At 42.0% G+C, this 22,573-nt stretch overlaps 1 protein-coding gene across 2 annotated transcripts in view; it reads right to left on the bottom strand.

Annotated features, from left to right (window-relative positions):
* CTTN (cortactin) overlaps window positions 1-22,573 on the bottom strand; it is a 29,566-nt gene that overhangs the window by 2,497 nt on the left and 4,496 nt on the right. The window contains exons 4-16 of one of the 2 annotated variants that reach the window (XM_083602527.1): window positions 20,165-20,294; window positions 16,946-17,056; window positions 16,685-16,739; window positions 16,158-16,268; window positions 15,127-15,237; window positions 13,832-13,942; window positions 11,958-12,068; window positions 9,860-9,915; window positions 8,794-8,863; window positions 7,702-7,850; window positions 3,899-4,006; window positions 2,114-2,297; window positions 1,386-1,454 (exon numbers count right to left, since the gene is read on the bottom strand). In XM_083602527.1, the coding sequence (XP_083458653.1) occupies window positions 1,386-1,454; window positions 2,114-2,297; window positions 3,899-4,006; window positions 7,702-7,850; window positions 8,794-8,863; window positions 9,860-9,915; window positions 11,958-12,068; window positions 13,832-13,942; window positions 15,127-15,237; window positions 16,158-16,268; window positions 16,685-16,739; window positions 16,946-17,056; window positions 20,165-20,294 (1,376 nt within the window). The remainder of the gene's footprint in view (window positions 1-1,385; window positions 1,455-2,113; window positions 2,298-3,898; window positions 4,007-7,701; window positions 7,851-8,793; window positions 8,864-9,859; window positions 9,916-11,957; window positions 12,069-13,831; window positions 13,943-15,126; window positions 15,238-16,157; window positions 16,269-16,684; window positions 16,740-16,945; window positions 17,057-20,164; window positions 20,295-22,573) is intronic. The other variant, XM_083602526.1, reaches the window with a different exon arrangement.

The following is a 22,573-nucleotide window of genomic DNA, read 5'->3' as shown; positions in this document are numbered from 1 at the left end:
TTTTATCATCTACTAACTCCTGCCACAGATGTGGAAATATATTTTTGAACCTAGAGGTGGAACTAATAACCCTTTCCCCAAAAGACAATGTGGATTCTGCTTTGGAACGCTATGTGGCCAACTATTTGGTGTAACGAATTACCACAAACTGAAATTCAGTGTCTCAATCAGAGTAAGTGATTTAAGCAGAAAATACTTCTCTGCCATATAGCAAAGCTGTGAGATGTAGCCTCACCCTACCTTCTTGGCTTCTGAGATACCATTAGGTGTTGCCTACACACCTTTATAATAATTAATAAATAATAATAATTTATTATTTATGCCCCCGCCCATCTGGCTGGGCTTCCCCAGCCACTCTGGGTGGCTTCCAAAAAAATATTAAAATACTGTAATCCATCAAACATTAAAAGCTTCCCTAAACAGGGCTGCCTTCAGATGTCTTCCAAAAGTCTGGTAAGTTGTTGTTCTCTTTGACATCTGGTGGGAGGGTGTTCCACAGGGCGGGTGCCACTACCAAGAAGGCCCTCTGCCTGGTTCCCTGTAACTTGGCTTCTCACAGTGAGGGAACCGCCAGAAGGCCCTTGGCGCTGGACCTCAGTGTCCAGGTAGAAAGATGGGGGTGGAGACGCTCCTTCAGATATACTGGACCGAGGCCACTTAGGGCTTTAAAGGTAAGCATCAACACTTTGAATTGTGCTCGGAAACGTACTGGGAGCCAATGTAGGTCTTTCAAGACCGGTGTTATGTGGTCTCAGCGGCCGCTCCCAGTCACCAGTCTAGTTACCACATTCTGGATTAGTTGTAGTTTCTGGGTCACTTTCAAAGGTAACCCCACATAGAGCACATTGCAGTAGTCCAAGCGAGAGATAACCAGAGCATGCACCACTCTGGCGAGACAGTCTGCAGGCAGGTAGGGTCTCAGCCTGCGTACCATATGGAGCTGGTAAACAGCTGCCCTGGACACAGAATTGACCTCCACCTCCATGGACAGCTGTGAGTCCAAAATGACTCCCAGTCTGTACACCTGGTCCTTCAGGGGCACAGTTACCCCATTCAGGACCAGGGAGTCCTCCACACCCACCTGCCTCCTGTCCCCCAAAAACAGTACTTCTGTCTTGTCTTTAAAGCAGGTGCGAGGGTTAGAAACTTAGTCAATATTCTCACCTACTGAATTTCGCACCCACCATTCATGTGCTTGTGCACTGTGTTCTGAAAACTGCAAAATTTATGACACAGCTCTGAAAATGTTCTGCATTGTATGAGATAGTGCTTTTTGAAGAATAGTGTGTGTGTGTGTGTGTGTGTATGCTCAATATAACCCCATGCAAAATATATATATTTTTTTAAAAAACAGAACTGCAGAACTAAGAGTATGTATTGCTTACCAGCCTGGTAATCATATAGGGCTATCGCTGTTATTCCAAGGTCGTTTTCATATTCGTAAGTACTTTCATCTAAAGGGAAAGGGACACATTACTACTATGCATGACACAATAAAAGGATATGTGAATTTCTTAAACTCATGTACTAACATGTAGTCTGACACTTAAAGTTGGTCTCTCCCATATTCAGTTGCATCACCCAACATAGGTTCTAATCACCATTTAAGATCATTTTTATTGCCTGAAGCCAAGACCTAGTAGGCTGCGGTTGCAATCCTAGACATGCTTACTGGAGAATAAATCCCACCAAGAGGGACTTACTTTCAGATGCCTAGAATCATTAGATATCCCTGGCCCACCAAATGTCCTATATGTAACACCGTTAACACCTTACAAGTCAAGCTAGTATGCCTTTCCCCCAGCTTTGTTTTTCAGAAAGCACAGACCCCAAATATTTATAGGTTTGTATCTGATGCTACTCTAAGGAGCTCAATACAGCACAGAGAGGCTTCCCAGGTAAATCTCCGGCCCAGCATTAGCTACACACAGCCCTGCATAGCTTTAGAAAAAAAAGGAACCATCTACTCAAAAGTATTACCTCCCAGCTCCTGTCACTTACTGAGTGTTTTCTAGCCTGAACATCTCAAACTACCAGATCTGAGAACAGTCTACCATTGCCTAAAGCCATGACCAAAGAGATCTCTCCTAGGTCAAAAGACAAGCTGACGAACCTGCTTGATACTGGTTTCCTGCCCCAGCCACTTCATACACCGTCTCAGATTCATAGTCTGGCTCCCGCTTACTGACTGCTTCTTGGTAGTCAGATTCTTCAGCTTTGTTGTTGGTTTCTGGCTCGTGTGCGGCTGAGTAATTTGCATTTGAATTCTTGTAGCCAGACTCAAAGGAAACAGCATCCTAGAGGGAAGGAGAGGCAGCCAGAACATAACAGACAGAGAAAACTTCAAGTACATTGTTGATAACAACATGCAGTTGTTACTGCCTTCCTTAGGAGGAGATCCTCAACCCTGGAGGAAGGGTGGTGGGGAATGCAGGGACTCTTAAGGCCTGCTCCAATCCACAGCCTGGACTGGCATGTGTTCTTGAACTGCTGCTTGCCTGCACATAGGGTGGAGAGGAAAGTGCACACAGAGAGTGTTCACATGTGTACACAAGCACACACAGAGAAACCTCTTTTTTTGCATATATGCTGCAGTGCAAAAGTAGAAGTTATATTCATAGCTCCATCTGTTTTGCCTCTGACAGCTGGCACGAGGCTCTCAGAATGTCCCTGTTGGGCTAATAAAGGTGCTCCACCCCCGGTACACAGGACACAATGCACACCACACCCACATTAATGCATATAGGGCTAAAGTGTGCAGGGGGAGGACACCCGTGTCAGCCCCATGCACCCCCAAATGCTCATCTGCTCCACCTGACACAGAAGCCCCCTTTAGACCTCCCTAAGCGCTTTCAGCTGAACATGCTTAGAAGCCTCCCCAGGACCAGGAACTCCTCCTTATCAGAGTTTTCAAAAATGAGGAGCCCATGAAGACAGCCCACGGACTGCTTGCATTTTGGAGACTGCTGCAAGCGGACATTTTGCAAGCGCCCTTCCCGTGAAGATACACAGCAAGTGCCTTATGAGAGTCCGACAGATCAATTCCTTGGCAAAGTAATTTGGCAGACTCGAGGAGAAGCTGGGGTGGTGCACTGCAACAGCCGCATTACAGTCATTGTGGGAATACAATTGCACAGCATGTTTGTGTTGGGATACTGCCAGGGAGATAGAGTCCATCTGAGCCCCAAGCTCGGATGCCGGACGATCCATCGACCTCCCGTAGTCAGGCAATATCAGCAATTCAGCGACACTAAGCCTCTGGCTTAGAGCACACTCTTTCAGCAGAATTCACACAACAGAAGTTGCACAGCATGAGAGCAGAACTGCATATTTACAGTTTATTAGGCATTGGTCAGAACAAAGAAATCATGACCGTCTCCTCCGACTGCTCAGGCAAGACAGGCAAAATCGAAAGGAACATATAGCATAAACATCCTGTGAGACAGGAACTTACGCAGGGTGTTATACAAACATCCTGCACCCTTTTAAGGTGGAACGGAAATATCCTAACAGTTTGTTCATTATACAGCTGAAAGTCTGCTCCTCACTACCCCGTGATAATTCATTCAAGCGTATTCTCATTTCTCCCCATGATCTCTCCCTTGTCGAATGTTCCAAATTTAGCATAGCAAATGTGATTAAATTTATTACAATGTTATTGTCCTGAGTGGTATAAGGCAGCTTCCGGTGATGCCCCTGTTGGACTACTTGTGCATATAGCCCGACATTCTCTCCTCTGACAAGCAGAGGAGGCACAGACCTCTTTCACAGCACTTCCTACCTGACAGGTAGATGCCAGTGATTGTACCTGGGAGCTTCAGCATGCAAAGCATTTGTCCTTCAGCTAGGGTTTTGCTTTTTTCCTTTTTGGCTAAATGACTATAGCTAGCAAACTAACCTCATAGACTGGACTTGACGGCAATTTTTCTTCCACCGGCTGCAGTGTGGGAGCAGGAACAGGAGCAGGAGATGGAGGTGGAGTTTGTTTCTTGGCTTTGGCCTGTTCCTTTAAAAGAAAGAGAGAGAAAACAAGAGTGGGTGGGAGGGAGAAGAGATATGGATCAAAGCAAGATCTGTAGCACAGACATGACACAACAAGAGGAGCAGGAAGTTTGTGACATGCACTTAACACGCAACACCACCACTAACTTGCCCCTCTATTAAAAAGTGAGAATTTGTAAGGAAGGTAACTTATTTTCTGCAGCAGTTTCATTTATGGAGTCACACTGCAGGAGGCTAAAACAGAAAGCAGGCACAGTGAGGAGAATACTTAACAGTAAGACTATGATGAGGTCGTCCTTTAAATCTTCCACAAGGAGTTACCCTGCAGTTACAGCTACAAGGAGCATGCGAGCCAGTGTGACCATGTTGAGAGCCTGCAACTCAATGTAGTCAGTGGCAAGCTGCATGAATATGGCAACCAAGTTACCCCACTCATGGGCTGACTCTTATGCCATCACTGCTGCCCCATGAAGCAGCACCGTGGCAGTGTGAATGGGCTGGCAAGTATGCTATTTCCTTCACAGGATCCACTTGCAAGGAGAATCCCACACCATACGGCAAGATGGCACCATACGGTATTGCCTGTTAAGTTCTTCCTTCACCTGTTTTGATGCTTTCTATGTATCCTTAAGGGATGCGGGTGGCGCTGTGGGTTAAACCACAGAGCCTAGGACTTGCCAATCAGAAGGTTGGTGGTTCGAATCCCCGTGATGGGGTGAGCTCCCATTGCTCGGTCCCAGCTCCTGCCAACCTAGCAATTCGAAAGCACGTCAAAGTGCAAGTAGATAAATAGGTAGGTAGGTAAGGTACCTTCTGGCGGGAAGGTAAACGGCGTTTCCGTGCGCTGCTCTGGTTCACCAGAAGCGGCTTAGTCATGCTGGCCACATGACCCGGAAGCTGTACGCCGGCTCCCTCGGCCAATAAAGCGAGATGAGCGCCGCAACCCCAGAGCCGGCCATGACTGGACCTAATGGTCAGGGATCCCTTTACCTTTGTATCCTTAAGCATGGGGGGCTGGTTCCCTTGCATTAATTAACCAACCAGGCTTCAAGATCCTATTTTAGAAATGGCCTCTGAACATAAAGGCACCGCATTTTCCAATGTACCAAACATCACCTTTCTGACAAGCTGGTTGGACTTAAGGGTAAAGGACAGGGAGATGAAAGATGGTCTAAATGTGAACTGCCAGGTGGAGCACTGTCAGAGACAGCAGCTGCCACCACGACAGTGGGAGTCAATAAGCAGTTTTTGCAGCCTTCTGTTCCCGAGACTCCCAGAAACAATGATGCCAATTAACAGCAACTGGTGTGAGGTGAGGTGGAGCAACACAGGTGACACAGGTCACCATTTCTGGAGCAACAAGTGTGCAGCACCCCTACGACAACTACCAATGGGGTGGAGGAATCCCATAGTCAGATTTAGGGAAGAAAGGCACCCCAGGATAGGAGATTGGATCAAATATTGCTTCCGGGTGAAAGCTGAAAGAGTCACAGAAGGAAGGGCAGCCCCTCTTGTCCCTAGATAAGCAAGGTACGTACAGTGAGTACATTTGTGGTCACCTGCTTACTGTAAACAATTGTGGAAATGGCAAGAGTTACGGTGAATCTGCTATATCCTACACATTTCACTTTATGTATCCCTATTTCTACATTGCTGCTGCTACTGAGGGAGGGAAGAGGGTACTGTGTGTTTTTGCTTTCTATTGTTAGTGTATTGTATTTGTTGTATTTTTATACTCTTCTATTAGCTGATTATTTCGCTGTATGTATCTTTATTTCTCTACCACGGCTGATTAGTGAAATCGCTGTAGGATTTATTAAGCACTGCACTTTTAAGTCTCAGTTGTTTGCTTAAGTCAATATATGTCTGGGCAACAAGACATGGGGGAATGCTGTTTTTACAAGGAGACTATATATTTTTACACTGGCCAGGTGCTTATACAAAGAGGTAAACTATTTTCAGTTGCAGTTGTACTGATGAATTGTTGCTGCCATGACTTTGTGGTTTAGATGATATATTACTGTGCACAGTTGTTTTATCTATTGGCCGTCAGCCGTCCTGAGTTCCACGTTGAAAGAAGAACAGGATATAAGATTTGTGAATACATAAAATTAGTAGCACTGGGTTATAAGTGATCTGTTCATTGTTCCTGCCATAAACATTTAGGTACTGTGCATTTCCCTGATGGTGAATTACAATACACAAGAGCGATGACTATAACATTGATTACTACATATCTCCCCACCCCACCCACCCCCCACAAGTAAGCATTGATGGGAAACAAGTCTGTAAGTCTTCCCTTGTCTAGTTAACCCACTAACAAGACAAGACATACTACAAAGCTGGGAGAGGAACTTATTTTTCATTTGTAGTCCCAGGGCTGTGGTCTGACACACTAAATTGTTACCAGGTGTTGTGAATGCAAGCAGTACAGGACTGCTGCATTTCATTTCACGGAGCCCACATATTCTGTAGCAGACAGGCAATTTCTTTCTACATCAGTGTCTCAAAGGCAGGAGTCAGAGTGGGTGGCAGTAGGAAGACCCATGCTGGGTGCTGCTGCTAGTAATTTTCTCCAGATTAAGCTGCACAGCACTTTCTAGGACTTAAAGATAGTCCAAAAGAGGTAGGCATTTAGGAGCAATAATCTAGTATCTTTGCTCATTAGAAATAAAAGTAAAAACTACCACCTTGCTTTTCTCTTTCTTAGATTTAAAGGACATCATCAGGGGCACAGATCATATGATGAAGAAAGGAATTGGTTGGGAGCAAGGATACAGCCAAGTTACATTTCTTTAACAGAGAACACTCAACAGAGGTTGACGCTTTCCAAGAGACAGGGGGCGGGAGAAAGAAACCCGTCTAGTGTATTTATTCCAGCTGGCTCTACATATTTTACTGAGGAACTGCCTCTGCATTTTGCCAGCTACTTAACTCAAACCTTACAGGGCGAGAACATTTTAAAATTGCTCAGCCCCATGCAAACATCCTTCTCTATTGTCTAGTTGCGTGCCCCTGTCATAGGATCAAGCTTTAGGGTCATAAAGGAGGCATGCCCACCATCTTCAGTACCCAATTCTATCCCACTGCAGCTCCTAAATGCTCGGCAATGATTCTATTGCCAGCACCAGAGCAAGGAAACCAGGGGGCTGAATGTCTCTGCTACAAGTAAAGCTAGTGGCCTATAGGATGCTAGCAATACAGAGTTACACCAAGAGGTTTCTTAACAATAAAAGGAGCAATTCAGACAGAGGTGGAGGTCCTAACAGGGAACACAACATGGCTAGCAGTTTTTGTGTCCAGTCCAGACACAAAGGGATTGGTTGACAACAGCTCACATTTTATCAGTAGAAACTTTCTTTTTATGAGCTTCATCAGTTGGGATGTACACTGCAGTGACAACCAGAAAGCAGGGATCCTAAGAATATCTAAAAATAGCTTCCTTCCCTCCCCATAGTTTTGAATCCACAGTTTGGATTACAGCCTAATTAAGGAGTCCTGGAACTAGGAAGACTTTAAGCAAACAATAACCAGACCTATTTATAATATGTATTCTAGTTCTGAATCGTAAAAGTTGACAGCTTTCTAGAAGTTTTAAAGTTAATTATTTTCAAAAAACAAAACAAAACCAATTCTGACTTTTTTTCTCAAGGGTGGGGGAGGGTGGAAGAAAGAGGCAAAATAATGAATTTCACTGACTTCCAGCGTCCTCCTGGCTTCCTCTTGTTCTTGCTTGTCCTGTGCCATTCTTTGAGCTCTTTCGACTTCCGCCTTCCTTCTATCCTCCTGCTCTTTATCCTTAGCTAGGTTTTCAAAGTTAGCTCTGATGTTGCTGGTTTTGTTATTTGCTGTAATAGTAGAAATATTGAGACGTTCATTTTACAGGGCAGTTTCCTTACGCAAATCTCCACAACATGCAGATCCAGAGTTAACTGGTAACCAAAATTAAGACTAAGCAAATTCTTTATGCTTAGAAAAAGTAATGTAATCCCCTGAGAAGCCTGACTCATTCACCTTCCTACTAAAAACAGATGCTGCAAAAATTGGAACATATTGAAAGTTCAGGCCTAAATGACTGACTTAAAAGTTAGGAATTCGGGAGTTGTTCCAGCAACAAGGCCAAGGATTAGCTGACACGTTCAATTTAAAATGATGACTCCCTTCCTGAGCAGACAAAAAAGAAAATACATTAGAAAGTCCATCCAATTTTTATTTCACCATTCCAAGCATAGAAAGCTAAATACACCTAGGAGATTCAGTACTTATGCTGATGCAATGACTGCACTCCCATGTAATGCTTAAGCATGGCTTGGCATTATGAGGGTGAAATGCAGTAAACCTCAGGCTCACAAACCAGCACCACCCCTGAAATGTTGCTACAAGGAGTTGAGAAGTTTTCCTTTCATTTATAGATTAACCACATTTGATCTGCCATCTGAACTTGGGAGAAACTCTGGCTCGCCTTAGCTTAATGGAAACTAGTCACCTTTAAGCCATAATTTAAGAAGCTGTCTTGTTTTTATTCACCATAGTTAAGATTCACTTGGGATTCAGTTGCAACACTAAACCATGGTTAATCCAAAACAAAAGCTGAAAGTTCAGGAATCTCCTTGTGGCTGTGTCAGACGTGAAGGGAGGAGCACACAAGCCTGAGATTCACAGCCCCACATCTTCATAATGCTAGGCACTTAGGCCATCAAGAACTTAAGATATTTCAGGTATAAGGGCAAGCTAAACCATAAACAAGGAAAACATTGGAGAGATTTTCAGCATTTTAAAATATAGCCTTACCAGCTTCCACTGGCTTGGTCTTCTGGTACGTTGAAGACAATTTCTCAATATCTTCAAAAGCTGATGCATTCTATCAATAAAAGCCAGATGAGGTCACAAACATATTCAGGAATAAGATAACAAGCTATTAGAAATGCACACAACAGTTTCATTTGAAGAAGTCATTTTTATGCTCCAAAGCTGCTTTTCATGTAGAAGCTGCATGTTCTCAAAGGTGACATGTGCACTCAAAACAAGTAAAAAGGCTGTGTGATTTTAATAAGTATCCAGACAACACAAAATGCCACCTGACATTTGGCAATCTAATGACAAATGCAAACTTGGATGCAAGAGGTGTTTGACATTTTTTTATAAGTAAAATGAAACACAAAGCTAAATTTCAACTGAGCAGAGAACTCAAAAGAGTAACTCAATTTCAAAAAGCAGTAGAGAAGCTTTAAGTGCACAATGATATGAGGTAGCAAAGCAAACAGATGTCTCTATCACAAATATATGAAGGTTCAATATATGAGTAGACATGGTTACAATTGCACTGAAGGTTGAGGATGCTTTTATGAACTGATCCCTGATACTTTTTATGTTGCAACACTCTTTTTTATGCATTTGGACATTTATATGCTACATTTTTGTAATGTTTTTCTACTTCTTGTGAGCTGCTAAAATTGCAGCTGATATGAATTTCCTCAGAATTTTTTTTTCTTAAAAACAAAACAACAAAAAAACCCTTTCATCATCCACCAGCCACACGTGAGTATGTATATATACCGAAGAAAGTATCTCTTTTCCAGAACAGTATCTGTATTAGTCCGCTGTTCTAAAAAATAAAGTAAGAAGCTCCTTTGTATACTTATTCATTGAATTCAGAGGGGATTATTTCTGAGCACCTCTGCATTAGACTGGAGATTCTAATCTGAGGCAGCCATTATAAAAACTGATGTCGGGGGGTATTTATTCCACATTATTTAATGCAGACAATTTATCTCTGGCTCCACCCATCATCAGTTCCCAGACAGAAATGAAAGGTTGCCCATCCTTGCCATAAGAAATATTTGATTTACGGTCATACCTTATCCATTCGATCTTTCTGCACGCCATATTTTCCACCAAAGCCTTTCGAATAGTCTAAAAACAGGACACAAAAAAAGACTAATTGTAGGTGATTGTTTCTACCCCTCTTTTGAGTTTTCTCAAATGCAGATGAGTATTGAAAGGAGCTGCATGCTTGAGAGTTCCCAATGACTGCAGCCAAGCAAAAAACGGAAAAGAAGTAGATGCAATAGATGAAATATATATATACATATATATACTTGTAAGATTTTGGAAGAAGTGTTGGCAGATGTGCAAGCTACAGTGGGCCAGATTCATGCTTCCACATTCATTGGCTGAAATGGCACTGGATGACCGTTGGCAGGAATCAAGCAAAGAAAAGGATGCTCTCCCTCTCTGGACCCAACACCCCTGCCTGCCACACCACTTCCATAGCACAGCCTTGGATTATTCTACAGTGGTGCCCCGCAAGACGAATGCCTCGCAAGACGGAAAACCCGCTAGACGAAAGGGTTTTCGGTTTTGGAGGTGCTTCGCAAAACGAATTTCCTATGGGCTTGCTTCGCAAGACAAAAATGTCTTGCGAGTTCCTGCGGGTTTTTTTCCCTTTTCCCCCCCTTTTTCCCAAGCCGCTAAGCCGCTGATCCTCTAAGCCGCTAAGCCGCTTAACAGCTGATCCGCTAAGCTGCTTATCAGCTGATCCGCTAATCAGCTAATCAGCTGATCCGCTAAGCCCGCTAAGCCGCTAATAGCGCTAATCCGCTAAGCCCCTAATGGGCTTGCTTCGCAAGACGAAGAAACCGCAAGACGAAGAGACTCGCGGAACGGATTCTTTTCGTCTTGCGAGGCACCACTGTACTTCTAGCATTTACTTCTCGCTACTTCTGGCATTCACCATGTCAATGAATGAGCATTTTAAATGCCAAAAAGACACAGATATATTGACCACCGAGGGCTTTGTATCCAACCAAGCCATAGTCTTTAGTAGATACAATGAAAAGCACTGAACTGACATCAGTCAGGCCCACCAATTTCAGAGAGTCTACTTTGAGCAGGGCATTGTCTCATTTCAGATTGACAACAGAAGTACAATTAAATGCTGGGTAGACAAACTTCTACAAAACACACACACTGTGGGGGGAAACTGAAGGAATGAAATACTTCTTATTTATGGAAGGATCTCATGGGTTACCTTGCCTTATTTTCATCAAGGAGATTCTATGTAAAGAGAGTTTATATATCTATCTATCTGCCCAAAACACTGGAACCAAATCACCTTTGCCTAACGTTTCAATGAAGACATGATTTCACATGTTTTATATTGAACTGATATACTGCATGAAGCGGTGATCACTAAGAACAAAATCTCAAACCTTCTAACAGCCAAATCAGGGCATATTTTATATCGGATGGATGGTGCATGACTTTAACATTGCAGCATATGGAAACTACTGTACTAGTTCTAGGAAATGAATTGCACATGGGTTTTCCTTTGAAGAAAGAGGCAAGGGCGCTCTCTCTCTTTCTCTCTATATATTTATATGTAATGTTGGCTAGGTTGATTTCACAGCACATGGAGAAAAGAAGATAATCTCATAGTGGTGCCTGTTAATTTCACCCATTGCATTTAAAGAAAGAGACTGATGTCTGCATTTTTAAACAGCATTATCAATTTCAGCATAAACCTAAAATGTTGGCTTCTTGTTATGACAGAAGAAACTCTACTGCTTAAGGATGTGGGTATCACAAGTGACATTTCCTGAACAGAAGCAACCTTGCTATGGCAAAGACTCAGGCTTTGTAGGCCAGAATCAAGAACTACACAAGGCACCGGAGAGGTCCACTCCTTATATATCATAGAGTCCACACTCAAGCAATACTATTGCAGACGACTGACCTGATGCGCACTTGCCAAAAATAATAATAATGAAGAATGGCTGCCATTAGCTTTAAAACATTCAACTAAAGATTGCGGCGATGTATTGGGATGATATGATTAAGAGAGAAAGAAATGTTGCCGTGAAACTGCCCGAGGGAGGTGCAGGGCTTTCAAAGAGAGCAACTTAAGTCTGTGGTAGAAGTGGCTGCACTGGGTAAGTTACAACTAGAAACTATGCCTTGTTGTGATTCGTGCTTCGCTAGTTTCTCCTTGTAGTCAAACCCCACAGCTGAGGAGTCCTGCCTCTCTGATTGAACACCGAATTTCCCTCCGAAACCACTCTTATAGTCTGAGAAATCCAGGTTATATCACGAGGAAAAAGAAGCAAGAGGAGAGAAGGAGAAGGACAGGAGGAAGAGAAACATATTTAGATACAACATGGACGAACCAAAAAACAAACACTATTTAAAAAACCCCCCAAAAGTATTAATTTGTTACCTGCCCCTAACCCTAAGGTACCAGGGCAGGTTGCAACAATTAAAACACAATGTTAAAAAACAGATTAAAACAACTTACAATCACAAAAAATAAAAAAAATCACAAAAGTAAGGTGGGTCCTAAAAATATGCATCTCAGGTATCACAGAAGATAATAAAGAAGTTGTCAGACACCTCTATTGGGATGGAGTACCACAACTTAGGGGCTGCCAGAGAAAATTTTTTTTCCTGGGCCACCCCCTCCCCATAGCATCTGAGGGTAGTGGAACAAACAAGAGTGCCCCCCTCTACCAATCTTAGAGCTCAAGGGGGTCCAGTAGGGAAGGAGTTGGTCTTTCAGGTATCTGGAGGCTGAGTCATTTTGGTCTTTAAACACTAATATGAGTATCTTGGAGCCAGAAACAAAATGGTAACCAGTGCAGCTGTTTTAAAACAGGAGTTATGTGCTATCTAAATGGAGCCACAGCCAGTAATCTGGGCACTGTATTGTCGACCAATTTAAGTTTCTGAGTTGTCTTCAAGGGCAGCCCCATTTAGAGCACACTGCAATAATCCAATCTGGAAGTTACCAATCGTGGAGTATAATGGCCAGGTCATTTTTGCCCAGAAGGGGCTGAGGCTGGTGAACCAGCGGGATCTGGAAAAAGGCACTTCTAGCCTCTAAGCTCACCTGAGCCTCCAGTAACAAACAGTGCTGAATCCAGGAACAGACCTGCTCCTCCCAGGGGAGCGTAACCCGACCCAGGACAGGCCATCTCCTCACTTCCTGCGTGTAAGAACTCAGAACACATAACACCTCTGTCTTTCCAAGATTCAGACCATCACTGTTTCCAAGCAACTGCCTCTCCCAACTCAGATGGAACAAAAAGAGAAAGGTGGGTGTCATCTGCATATTGATGGCATGTCAAATCTCCTGAGAGCTCCCAGTGGATACATATAGAGGTCAAATAGCATGGGGGACAAGATGAAACCCTGCAGGACATCACGCGATGACTCCCATGGTGTTGAACAGTAGCCTCCCATAACGACTTTCAGGAACACATCATGCAATTCAGAACCAAAATACACATTGAGAAATCTTATGGTTCCAAGACTGTTTTACTTCAGATTGCAGCCTGGAGAAATCACAGCTTGGAATGCCACACGTTTGAAAGCCCATGCCAAAAATCCCCTGCATATACACAGCAATCACACCAAGGAGAAGAATGTGCTAAAACTTTCTGTGATATACCCATCTTTTCAAAAGCAGAACGCATTTTTCACAGGGAAAGCATTCAGGCATACTACTATTTCCCTTTCCACCTCACAATATACAAGTGAAATGGTGCAAGCTCATGTAATATTTTTGAAGATGTAGTTTGAGTAATATTTTTGAAGATGTAGTTTGAGTCTGAAAACTCTAAAGAATATTTTCACAAGTTTCCCAGTTCCATCAGCTTCAGCCAATGGTTAGGGATGCTGTAGTTTAAAATCTGGAGGTCACCAAAGTGGTGACCTCTGCTGGAGATCATGTGATGCATATACCTTCCTTCTATATGAACACGACAACAGTATAATATACAGGATGGTAATCATTGTACCCCTTTATATGTACAGCCAAGAAATATGTATATACCTTTCTGAGATTCGTGCAGTTGTACTTTTTCCTGGTGATCCCAGCCAAGGGCACATTTGTCTTGTCTGTCCGTCTGCACCCCAAACTTTCCACCAAAACCTTTTGTATAATCTAGATAGATAAAATAACACAAGGTGTTACCGAGATAATGTTTTTGTCCTGGAGGAGGTTTAAAGTGAATTTATATATTTAAGAGACAGTAGCTAGAGGTCTTCTTTCCCTTGCCAACTCAATGTACAAGTAGGATTTTTTTTTAATGGTGGGAAAATATTAGTACACAAAGCTGCAGTCATAAGGACTCAGTGAACTGAGATGAATTAAACTACATGTTTAGGACATTTATTTTGCAATTTCTACTTGCAAAATACTTGGTTCCACAGTGCCTTGAGAATGCTACTGTATAGAACTCAGCAAATATTCACTATAGTCCAATTTACACGAAACAGAAATGCACAAGAAAGAATAATGCTAATCTTATGAGGCGCAAACTTAAGAGACAGCTGTTTATACCAAACAAAAAACAAACAAAAAATAGTAGTGTTTTGCCACATCAGCAGTTACTAGTTCTATCATCCAGATTTCCTGCTGGATGCAGTAAATTGTCTGAGCCGAGGTATTCACAGGATATATTTGTGGGTTTTTTATATTTTTAAGTTATGAACCACCTTGAGATCTACGGATGAAGGGCAATATATAAATTGAATAATTAACAAATAACCATAGGTCATGTTAATGGTTGTTCTATACTGCTTTTAATGGTTGTTACACTTCTAAATTGTATATATCTATATATTACAGAGGCATTGTATTTATAGACATATATAAATACTTGTACAAATAAGATTATTTAGATATTTTATTGAAATGATTGATATACCATCGTTTGCACAAGCCACAGGATGGTTTACAGTAAAGCAAACAAATCAAAATCCGTAACATCCATAAACACAACACAATCCTTATGAAGGAACTTGTGTGCTGTGAAGTTAGTTCAGAACTTTAATAGAACTGTGTATTCTCACACAGGCCTTCCTTAAGCAATCAACTTTAGGTTTATTTCATAGGCGTCAGCTGCTGTGGGATTTTTTTTATTTGATTCTAAGGAAAGGAAGGATATAAAAGTAACAAAATAAACAAAACAAAAAGACAGAATAAAGAGACAGGGAAGAGGAATTTTTTACTGCTAAAAGTTGAAGGCTTCCGTTTATGCAGGGATACTGAAGTATACTAAAAGGCTCAGACTTAAAGAAGGCCAACCCAAAACAATTTCATGGAATAAAATTTAAAATAAAAACCTTTCTGTGATTCATGTTTTTCAGTTTTGCCCTGGTATTCAAAGCCAACAGCACTTTTGTCCACTTTCTCCTTGTCCACACCATATTTACCACCAAAACCTTTGGAATAATCTGGAGATGGGATGGGAAAAAAATCAAAAAATCACCATAGCAGTAGAAACTAAGACACTAAATTCTTTCTATTGATAGCTCTTTGGCTAGCAGTGGTCAGGTCACACATTCTCCTGCTCATCACTCCAAGTGAGTATTCAAGTGCTGACTTGCATGTGTGAAAGAGCCATCACTACCCAACCACCACAGAGGACACTTTCACATCACAAGACATCGAGTTCATCCGTATTTTTCAATAAAATATGGAGAAGGAAAAGAGAAGTGGCTTTTTGTTCCCTGAGAAACGACCTTTTGGAGAACAAATGCTTGCAGTAGCTTCTCGCTGCCTCCTGCAAAAACTGAACAGAAACAGAAAGAGACTGGTTTCTTCCACAGAGAATAAAAGTACATAATTCCTCTCATGGTTTTGCAGAAAGGAGCAGCAGCAGCAAAAACAAAAATATGCAAACAAAAGCATAACTATCTCTTATCCCTGGCAAACACCCCCCACCCCCCATCCCAGAGAACTGGGAATAAGGTCATTTACCACAAACAGGCAAAAAAGGGTTTGTTGGTTGGTTGTTTTTGGGGGGAAACCAATACCAAAGCTTTTGAAAAGAGACACTTTTTCTTGGTTTTCCACCACTGCCGCCAGAACTCAGAATTTAGAATCTGCAGGTATTAAGATTTTCTATCAATTCTACTAGATAAGCTTCTCGCCTCCTCTAACGCCAACTCTGGATTGAAGAGAACTCCTGTGTTAGCTAAACCGTGAGAATTTTCAAACACAAAAGGAAGGTTATTTGTTGAGTTGATGCTATAAAAATGAGTCGCTGCCCTATTTTTTAAAGAGGGGGGAAAAAACATTTTACAAATTTACCATCATAGCACAAGCTCCTGAAATTTTAAAAAATGCACAGAATATAATGCAAGTAACAAACCTTTCTGCGATTCATGCTTCTCTGTTTTCCCTTGGTAGTCAAATCCCAATGCGCTCTTGTCTACCCTGTCAGCCTGTACTCCATATTTCCCGCCAAATCCACTTGAGTAGTCTGAGAAACAAGCACATTGAAATAATGTCAGAAACTGCATGGATGCCGGTTGAACAATTCTGAAGATATTGCTAATTAGTGGCACCTCCTTCAATAATTACCTCCCTGCCACCCTTATAACTATGAAAAGAGTGGTTCGAAGTGTGTTAAAGAGTAAATATTTGGCATTTATGTAACAGTCACAGTTACAGTAACTTTACTGAAGGATATCTGATATGTTAGGGGTAAGGCCTAGACAGTGTACCGCCACACTCCTCACATGATTTTGACGTGTGAAGGAAATGAATGCCCTAATCAGGCTTCCATCTGAGTAGCTATTCAATTAGGAATAGACTCAGTACTTAGGTACTAAACACAAATGATGTTCTGTAGAAAGTCTCTATTACAAAGATCCTCTTGTTTAAAGGGTCCTTTACCTTTCTGAGAAGCATGTTTCTCGGTTTTCCCCTGGTATTCAAATCCCACAGCGGACTGCAGAAATTTAAAAAAATGAAAATTATTTGAATAAAAATAAAAAGTATTACAAGAGTATTCTAAATGAAGAAACACCCCCAAGTGGTATTAATAAATGACACTTACATGTGAACCATCTTAATACAGCCACATCAACACCTACACTATAAAAATGTAGGAGGCAGCTATCAAACACATTTCTAGAAATACAGGAAGTTGTTTACCTGGTCAACCCTATCGACTTGCACACCAAACTTCCCACCAAAACCTTTCACCGAGTCCACCTGGGAACAGTGCTGAGAAAGCTTAGACTGATATTCATGACCAACAGCTGACTGGAAGAACAAGAAAAGACACATTTAATATAAACATACGCACCAATTAACTTCCACCTAGAGGAAGGAAAAACCTATTCATTCAACACAAAACTGAACAAGCACTATGGTTACTGGGTCCTCCCTGTGGAACCTGAAGTTTGTATAAGCCCCAAAGAAACTATAGAAATGACATCAGAAAGCTAAGGGCGTCAATGAACAATTAAGAGCACTTTAAAGATTATTCAAACAAGTTAAACCACGGCTGCTCTGTATTTCTATGAAAACACGTAACTTTAAAGGTTCAACCTTGGTTGCCTTTTCTACTTAAATTGTACAAGACAAGCAAAGATTGCAGTCTTGGCTCCATGTATATTGGAGGGTGGGGGACCTTTTTGGCCAGATCTTTATCTCCCCCATGCCAGACGGCCAACTCTGACAGGTGGATGGAACCAGCTACTTGTCAGTCATCTGTTGTCATACTGAACTAGATGGGACTGAACTCCCTGTGGATCAGTTGGTGCAGTTGGTGGTTCAATCCTGCTTTGTGCAGCTTCATCTCTACCTGCTTCACACCTGACATCACATATGACATCAGGTGGGCCGGGTTTCAGAGAAACAGCCTCCTGAGCCAGTTGCAGGAAGCTGGTGGGCCAGTCTGGCTTGCGGCCTGGAGGTCCCCATCCAAGATATATATGAACACGATCTCTTCAGCTGATATGATGCAAACATTGTAAAAATCCAGCTTTCTTGTTATTTTTACTTTTCCAAATAAGATTTAAATTTCAAGTTCAAAATGTATTTATAGGTGCAAAGGCTCTTGAGCAAGTCACTGAGAGGGAGGTATTTGTTCATTTCATGGTCTGGACTTTTATAGGATGTGTGATCTTTGTTGCATATTTTGTTGTTTCTTCAACTTGGCAAATTGCCTTGTGTACAGCAATATAGAAAGGCGGTATACAAATTAAAAGTGAACGGTGGGGGGGGGAGAGAAATTCTATTACCTCAACTTATAGGAGTCAGTACTTCTATTTACCAAAATATATACAGACTCAATTGTAAATAGCAAAGGGGGAAAAGCCAATGCACTAGGAGTATCATGGTCTGGAGATGGAAGAAGGCCACAGGAAAGGGATAGCCCTTAACTACTACAAACTTCATTTTGAACTATCCTTGTGTGAATGTGGCCCACTTGGTATCTATGAGAAATCAAGCATTTAGTGTGGCTACCCCATCAGTGTGGAATGCCCTCCTGATGGAATTCCACCAAGCATCTCTGCTTCTTATTTTTTTAGATGTCTTTCAAAGACTTACTTATGTCAATAGGTTGTTTCAGCTGGATAAGTTTTATGTGATCGGTCAGATTCTTATGACAGTTTCTGTTCTTTGATGCTTACCGTGACTGTATATGTGCTTTACACTACTTTTTCTATACAAGTCGTCAGTATATTAAATATTGTTACAAAGAAAAAGTATAAATAAAATAAAGGCTGCCATTACTGCGTCAGCAGTTATGGCAGCTATTTTACCAGAAAGCATCTTCCAACTGCAAGAGAATTCAGCTAAAATTGTGCCTTCAGTGTGCACTATGTTGTGTTGTGCTGCTATCCTACAGGAAGCCACCAGACACTCTCTTCCTTTCCCAAAGTCTCTATCAAGCATTAACAACTTCCTCCACATTTGGTCTCCACATTTGTCTTCCTGCAGAGCAGGAGAGATGCTAAGCATGTGCCTTATCAAACAGGAGCTTTTCTAGCGCACAGTTTGCCATTTCTGAGTTTCAAAATAAAATAATAACAGAGTTTTCAGCATGGGAGGAGGTACAACAGGTTTCTATTCCAAACTGCAATGACCAGAAACAAAATCTATTGGGACTGTGGGATAAACAATTTAATGATTGTACTAGGTTTGCATAAGTCAACCTGCAGATCAGATTTAAAGAGAAAGAGAGAGTTCTAGTAAAATCATAGCCTCTTTCATCAGCTGAGGTAGTTTCAACTTGACCCAAGAGCTAGTTCCTCAAATCCTGTGTTCAGAATTAAGATACTTGGGGATTTTCCTCTTCATCATCTGTCTGCTGAGGTAAGAGCTTGTGGTTGCTGCAACCCACACTCAGATTTACTAACCACAATTCTCCTTCATGAATTGTAAGGATCAGAGGCCATTTACCGCATGCCACAATGCAGGCCTAGAGTATTGCAGTGTGTATATTCCACTTGGCACCACACTGACTCATCAAGCACGGAGGCAACATATCTCTTAGCAAATCTGGCCAATGGCTTTCTGCAATTCTTATTTTAGACTCCTACTACCTCTATGCCTCAATCAATAATAACTTTTTTTCTTTTAAAGCCAAGAATCCTCAGCATTCTCAATCAATTTCAGTTGTCATTCTAGCCCATTTGAGCACAGAAATGGTCTTGGTTTGCCCTCTGAGATCACCTTTCCCAGAAGGCAGTCATGAGGGTTTCAATCCTGTGGGTTCTCCTAAACCTCTCAGCGGCTTTCAAGTCTATCAGCAGTATTACCCTTCTGTCATTTCAGCACCAGGCAGGAGGTTTTATTTTTATTTATTTTTAATTCAATTTAGCTTCATATTCTTAATATGACTTCCCCACCACCACTGTCTTTATACTCTTAAGTGTTTTGTTATTGAATTTGTTTTAGTTCTTGTCGCGGGATGTCCTGAGAACTCTGTTATTGGGCAGTGATAGTGAGGGTCTGTAGAGAGAGGGAGAAGATGTCAAAGGCTTGATTCATGAATGGGAGAGAAGTCAGCATGAATGTCAATTATGTATGTGAGGTAGACATTTCCTCAATTTAGAAAGTGTACTGGAAATATTAAGCACCTTCCCAGGAGCAGGACATGACACAAGGTACTTTCACTTCCCTGCAATTAGAAAGCAAAACTGAGAGCTGGACGGATTGCCAAGTCAAGTCAGACCAGCTTTTCCACTATCCCAAGTTCCCTGTCAAAGGAATGCAACAATAGCACCAGACACCCAGAAGCAGAAAGAGGGACAGGACATTTGAGCATGAGGCAGGGTCCAAGAAAGCCTGACGAGGCCCCTGTTTGGCAAATCATGCCTATACACAGCACATCAGCCGTGCAAAATCTTCTACACTTACTTTGTCCATGCGGTCTTGTTCCACACCAAATTTTCCTCCATATCCATGGGAAGCTTTTGGTCCTGTTTGAAGTTCCTTCTCCTTGAGAGTCTGATGCTCTTGGGATACATTCTCCCTCAGCTTATGAATGCTTTTTGAGACAAAACCAATTAAAATTAAACCAATTAAAAACAAGAGAAATTGCAGTAAAAGATGCCACTTTGATCTAGCTCTCACCTCCTGTGCCATTTTTGCCCTTCACATTTTTAATTATCTTTAGGAAGAGAAAGAAACTACATCAACTCCTCCCATAATTAAATAAAAACCACTATTTGCACACCCGTTTCAGAATCCTTCTACATTATTCCCACCCCTCTGCACACACATACCTTGCTGCTTTAAATAGAGGAAGAAACCTAGGGGAGGAGTTCAATGTCGTACTAACGTTTCAGCTTGCCAAACAAAGCAATCCCTCCTCTCCTTCCTCCATGCACTGTTCTTGAGGTTCACCCAACCCGCCCAGAGCCAATTTTGGGGAGCACACAAGGGGCAGGGGGGGATATCCCTGTTGTGCAAACAGAAGTCCTTGTGCGGGGCTTCTGCTGATGGGACTCATTAGCTGAATCCTGCCTGAGAAGTCTGCAGTAAGGAAATTCAAATGCTAATACTGCAGTGCATTACACATCCGAAATGCAAAATACTTCAGTGCTTTCACCATCCTGTCCAGATAGTTCATTAACCATCCAAGATTTTGCAGGGCAAAAATAGGATTTCTTGTGCTGACCGAAGTGCAAGAAGTCACAGGCTATACTCATCGTATCATTTATCTCACACTGTGTGGAGCTGCCTTTAAACTATCTGTCCCACAAACTGATATTGTTATAACTTGGCTATTATTGGGGGAATATTTGAAAACTAATAAAAATTTACTTATGAAAAAAATTAAATTAACCATCCCTGTTTTATTGCTACCTTCTTAGTAGCTCCTTTTTGCATCTTTTCTTCCACCTTGAATTCATCCTTCTTCACCATGGGTGACTAAAAATTAAGCACAGTACTCCAGATATGGCCCCACTCACCTGTAATCCAAAGGGCCACCATTTTCTACTGCCCTATGTACCCTGTTTACAGCCCATGACATTGTTCAGAAAAGGGCCGTTCATCCAACGCTGTTCCTCCTAGCAATAAACATGCAGGTGCTGTCTGTCCTGCCACCTTACCTGATAGTGGAATCTGCATTCTTGTACTATTCCAGAGATGGAGCTACTTCAAGCATCGATGTACAATGCCAGAAGCTATGCTGCTATTATGGCTCACCATGTTTCTAACATGCCTTTAGGAACAGGCAATTGTCGCAAAAATTTCCAAACTATGTTTTGAAGCATACCACGGACCAAATGACCAGAGCTGAGTAGGAAAACTGGTTCCTCAACTGTGTCACATGCTCAAGAAACATTTGTTTTCAATATTTAGAGCAGAAAGCCATTACAGTTGTACCTTGGTTTTCGAACAACTTAGTTCTCGAACATTTTGGCTCCTGAACGCCGCAAACGTGGAAATGAGTGTGCCGGTTTGGAAACTATTTTTGAAAGCTGAACATCCAAACGGGGCTTCCACGGCTTCCGATTGGCTGCAGGAGCTTTCTGCAGCCAATCAGAAGCCACGCTTTGGTTTCCAAACATTTTGGAAGTCAAACGTACTTCCGGAACGGATTCCGTTCGACTTCCAAGGTACGACTGTACTGGTGTCTTCATAACCTTCAGATTTCATTACAGCAATACTATCTACCTTTCAAAACTGATCATTAGGTTACCATTCAGATAAGTTACATATGGCTATGCTTTTTGCCAGCTGCAGGCCCAGCCTTAGACTGAAGTTGAACTCTCACCAGAGAAATAAGAATGGCTGCAATGCACAGGACTTAGGGCAGAAGATCTGAAATTTTGCCCTTCTATTTCTGAGACATTGTATGTAGCAATGAAGGTGGTAGCTGGAAGAAGTTTTTCACTTCCCTTTAGAACATATAAAAACATATGAGCCCTCACAGTGACAGCAGTGGGCTGGTGAGCATGCCATGCAATTAATATCTAAACCACAATTAAGAGATTAAGAGTGAGCTGTCTGATAACATGCTTATACCCCCCCCCAGTCTCTCCCTAAAGCAAACTCCTTACCCAAAGTTAAAGGGCATTTCGACACCGATATTATCAGCAGCTAATGTTAACTACCTGTTTAGCCAAGGATTTTTGACCAGCTTCAAACTTTGGTTAAGAGCCCTGGGTTAAAAGATGAGGCCCATTACGTGCGCACAGCCTCTGTTTGCTGTTTTTCTAGAGCAAGGCTCTTTTCAGGCTGAGGACCGCATTCCCTTCAGGGCAATATTTGTGGTGGGTGGGGCCAGAGGCAAAAATGAGAGGAGCAACAGATATG

Source organism: Podarcis filfolensis, assembly GCF_964270895.1.
Source record: "Podarcis filfolensis genome assembly, chromosome: 1".
NCBI lineage: Eukaryota > Metazoa > Chordata > Lepidosauria > Squamata > Lacertidae > Podarcis > Podarcis filfolensis.
This window is presented reverse-complemented; position numbering and strand designations above follow the sequence as displayed.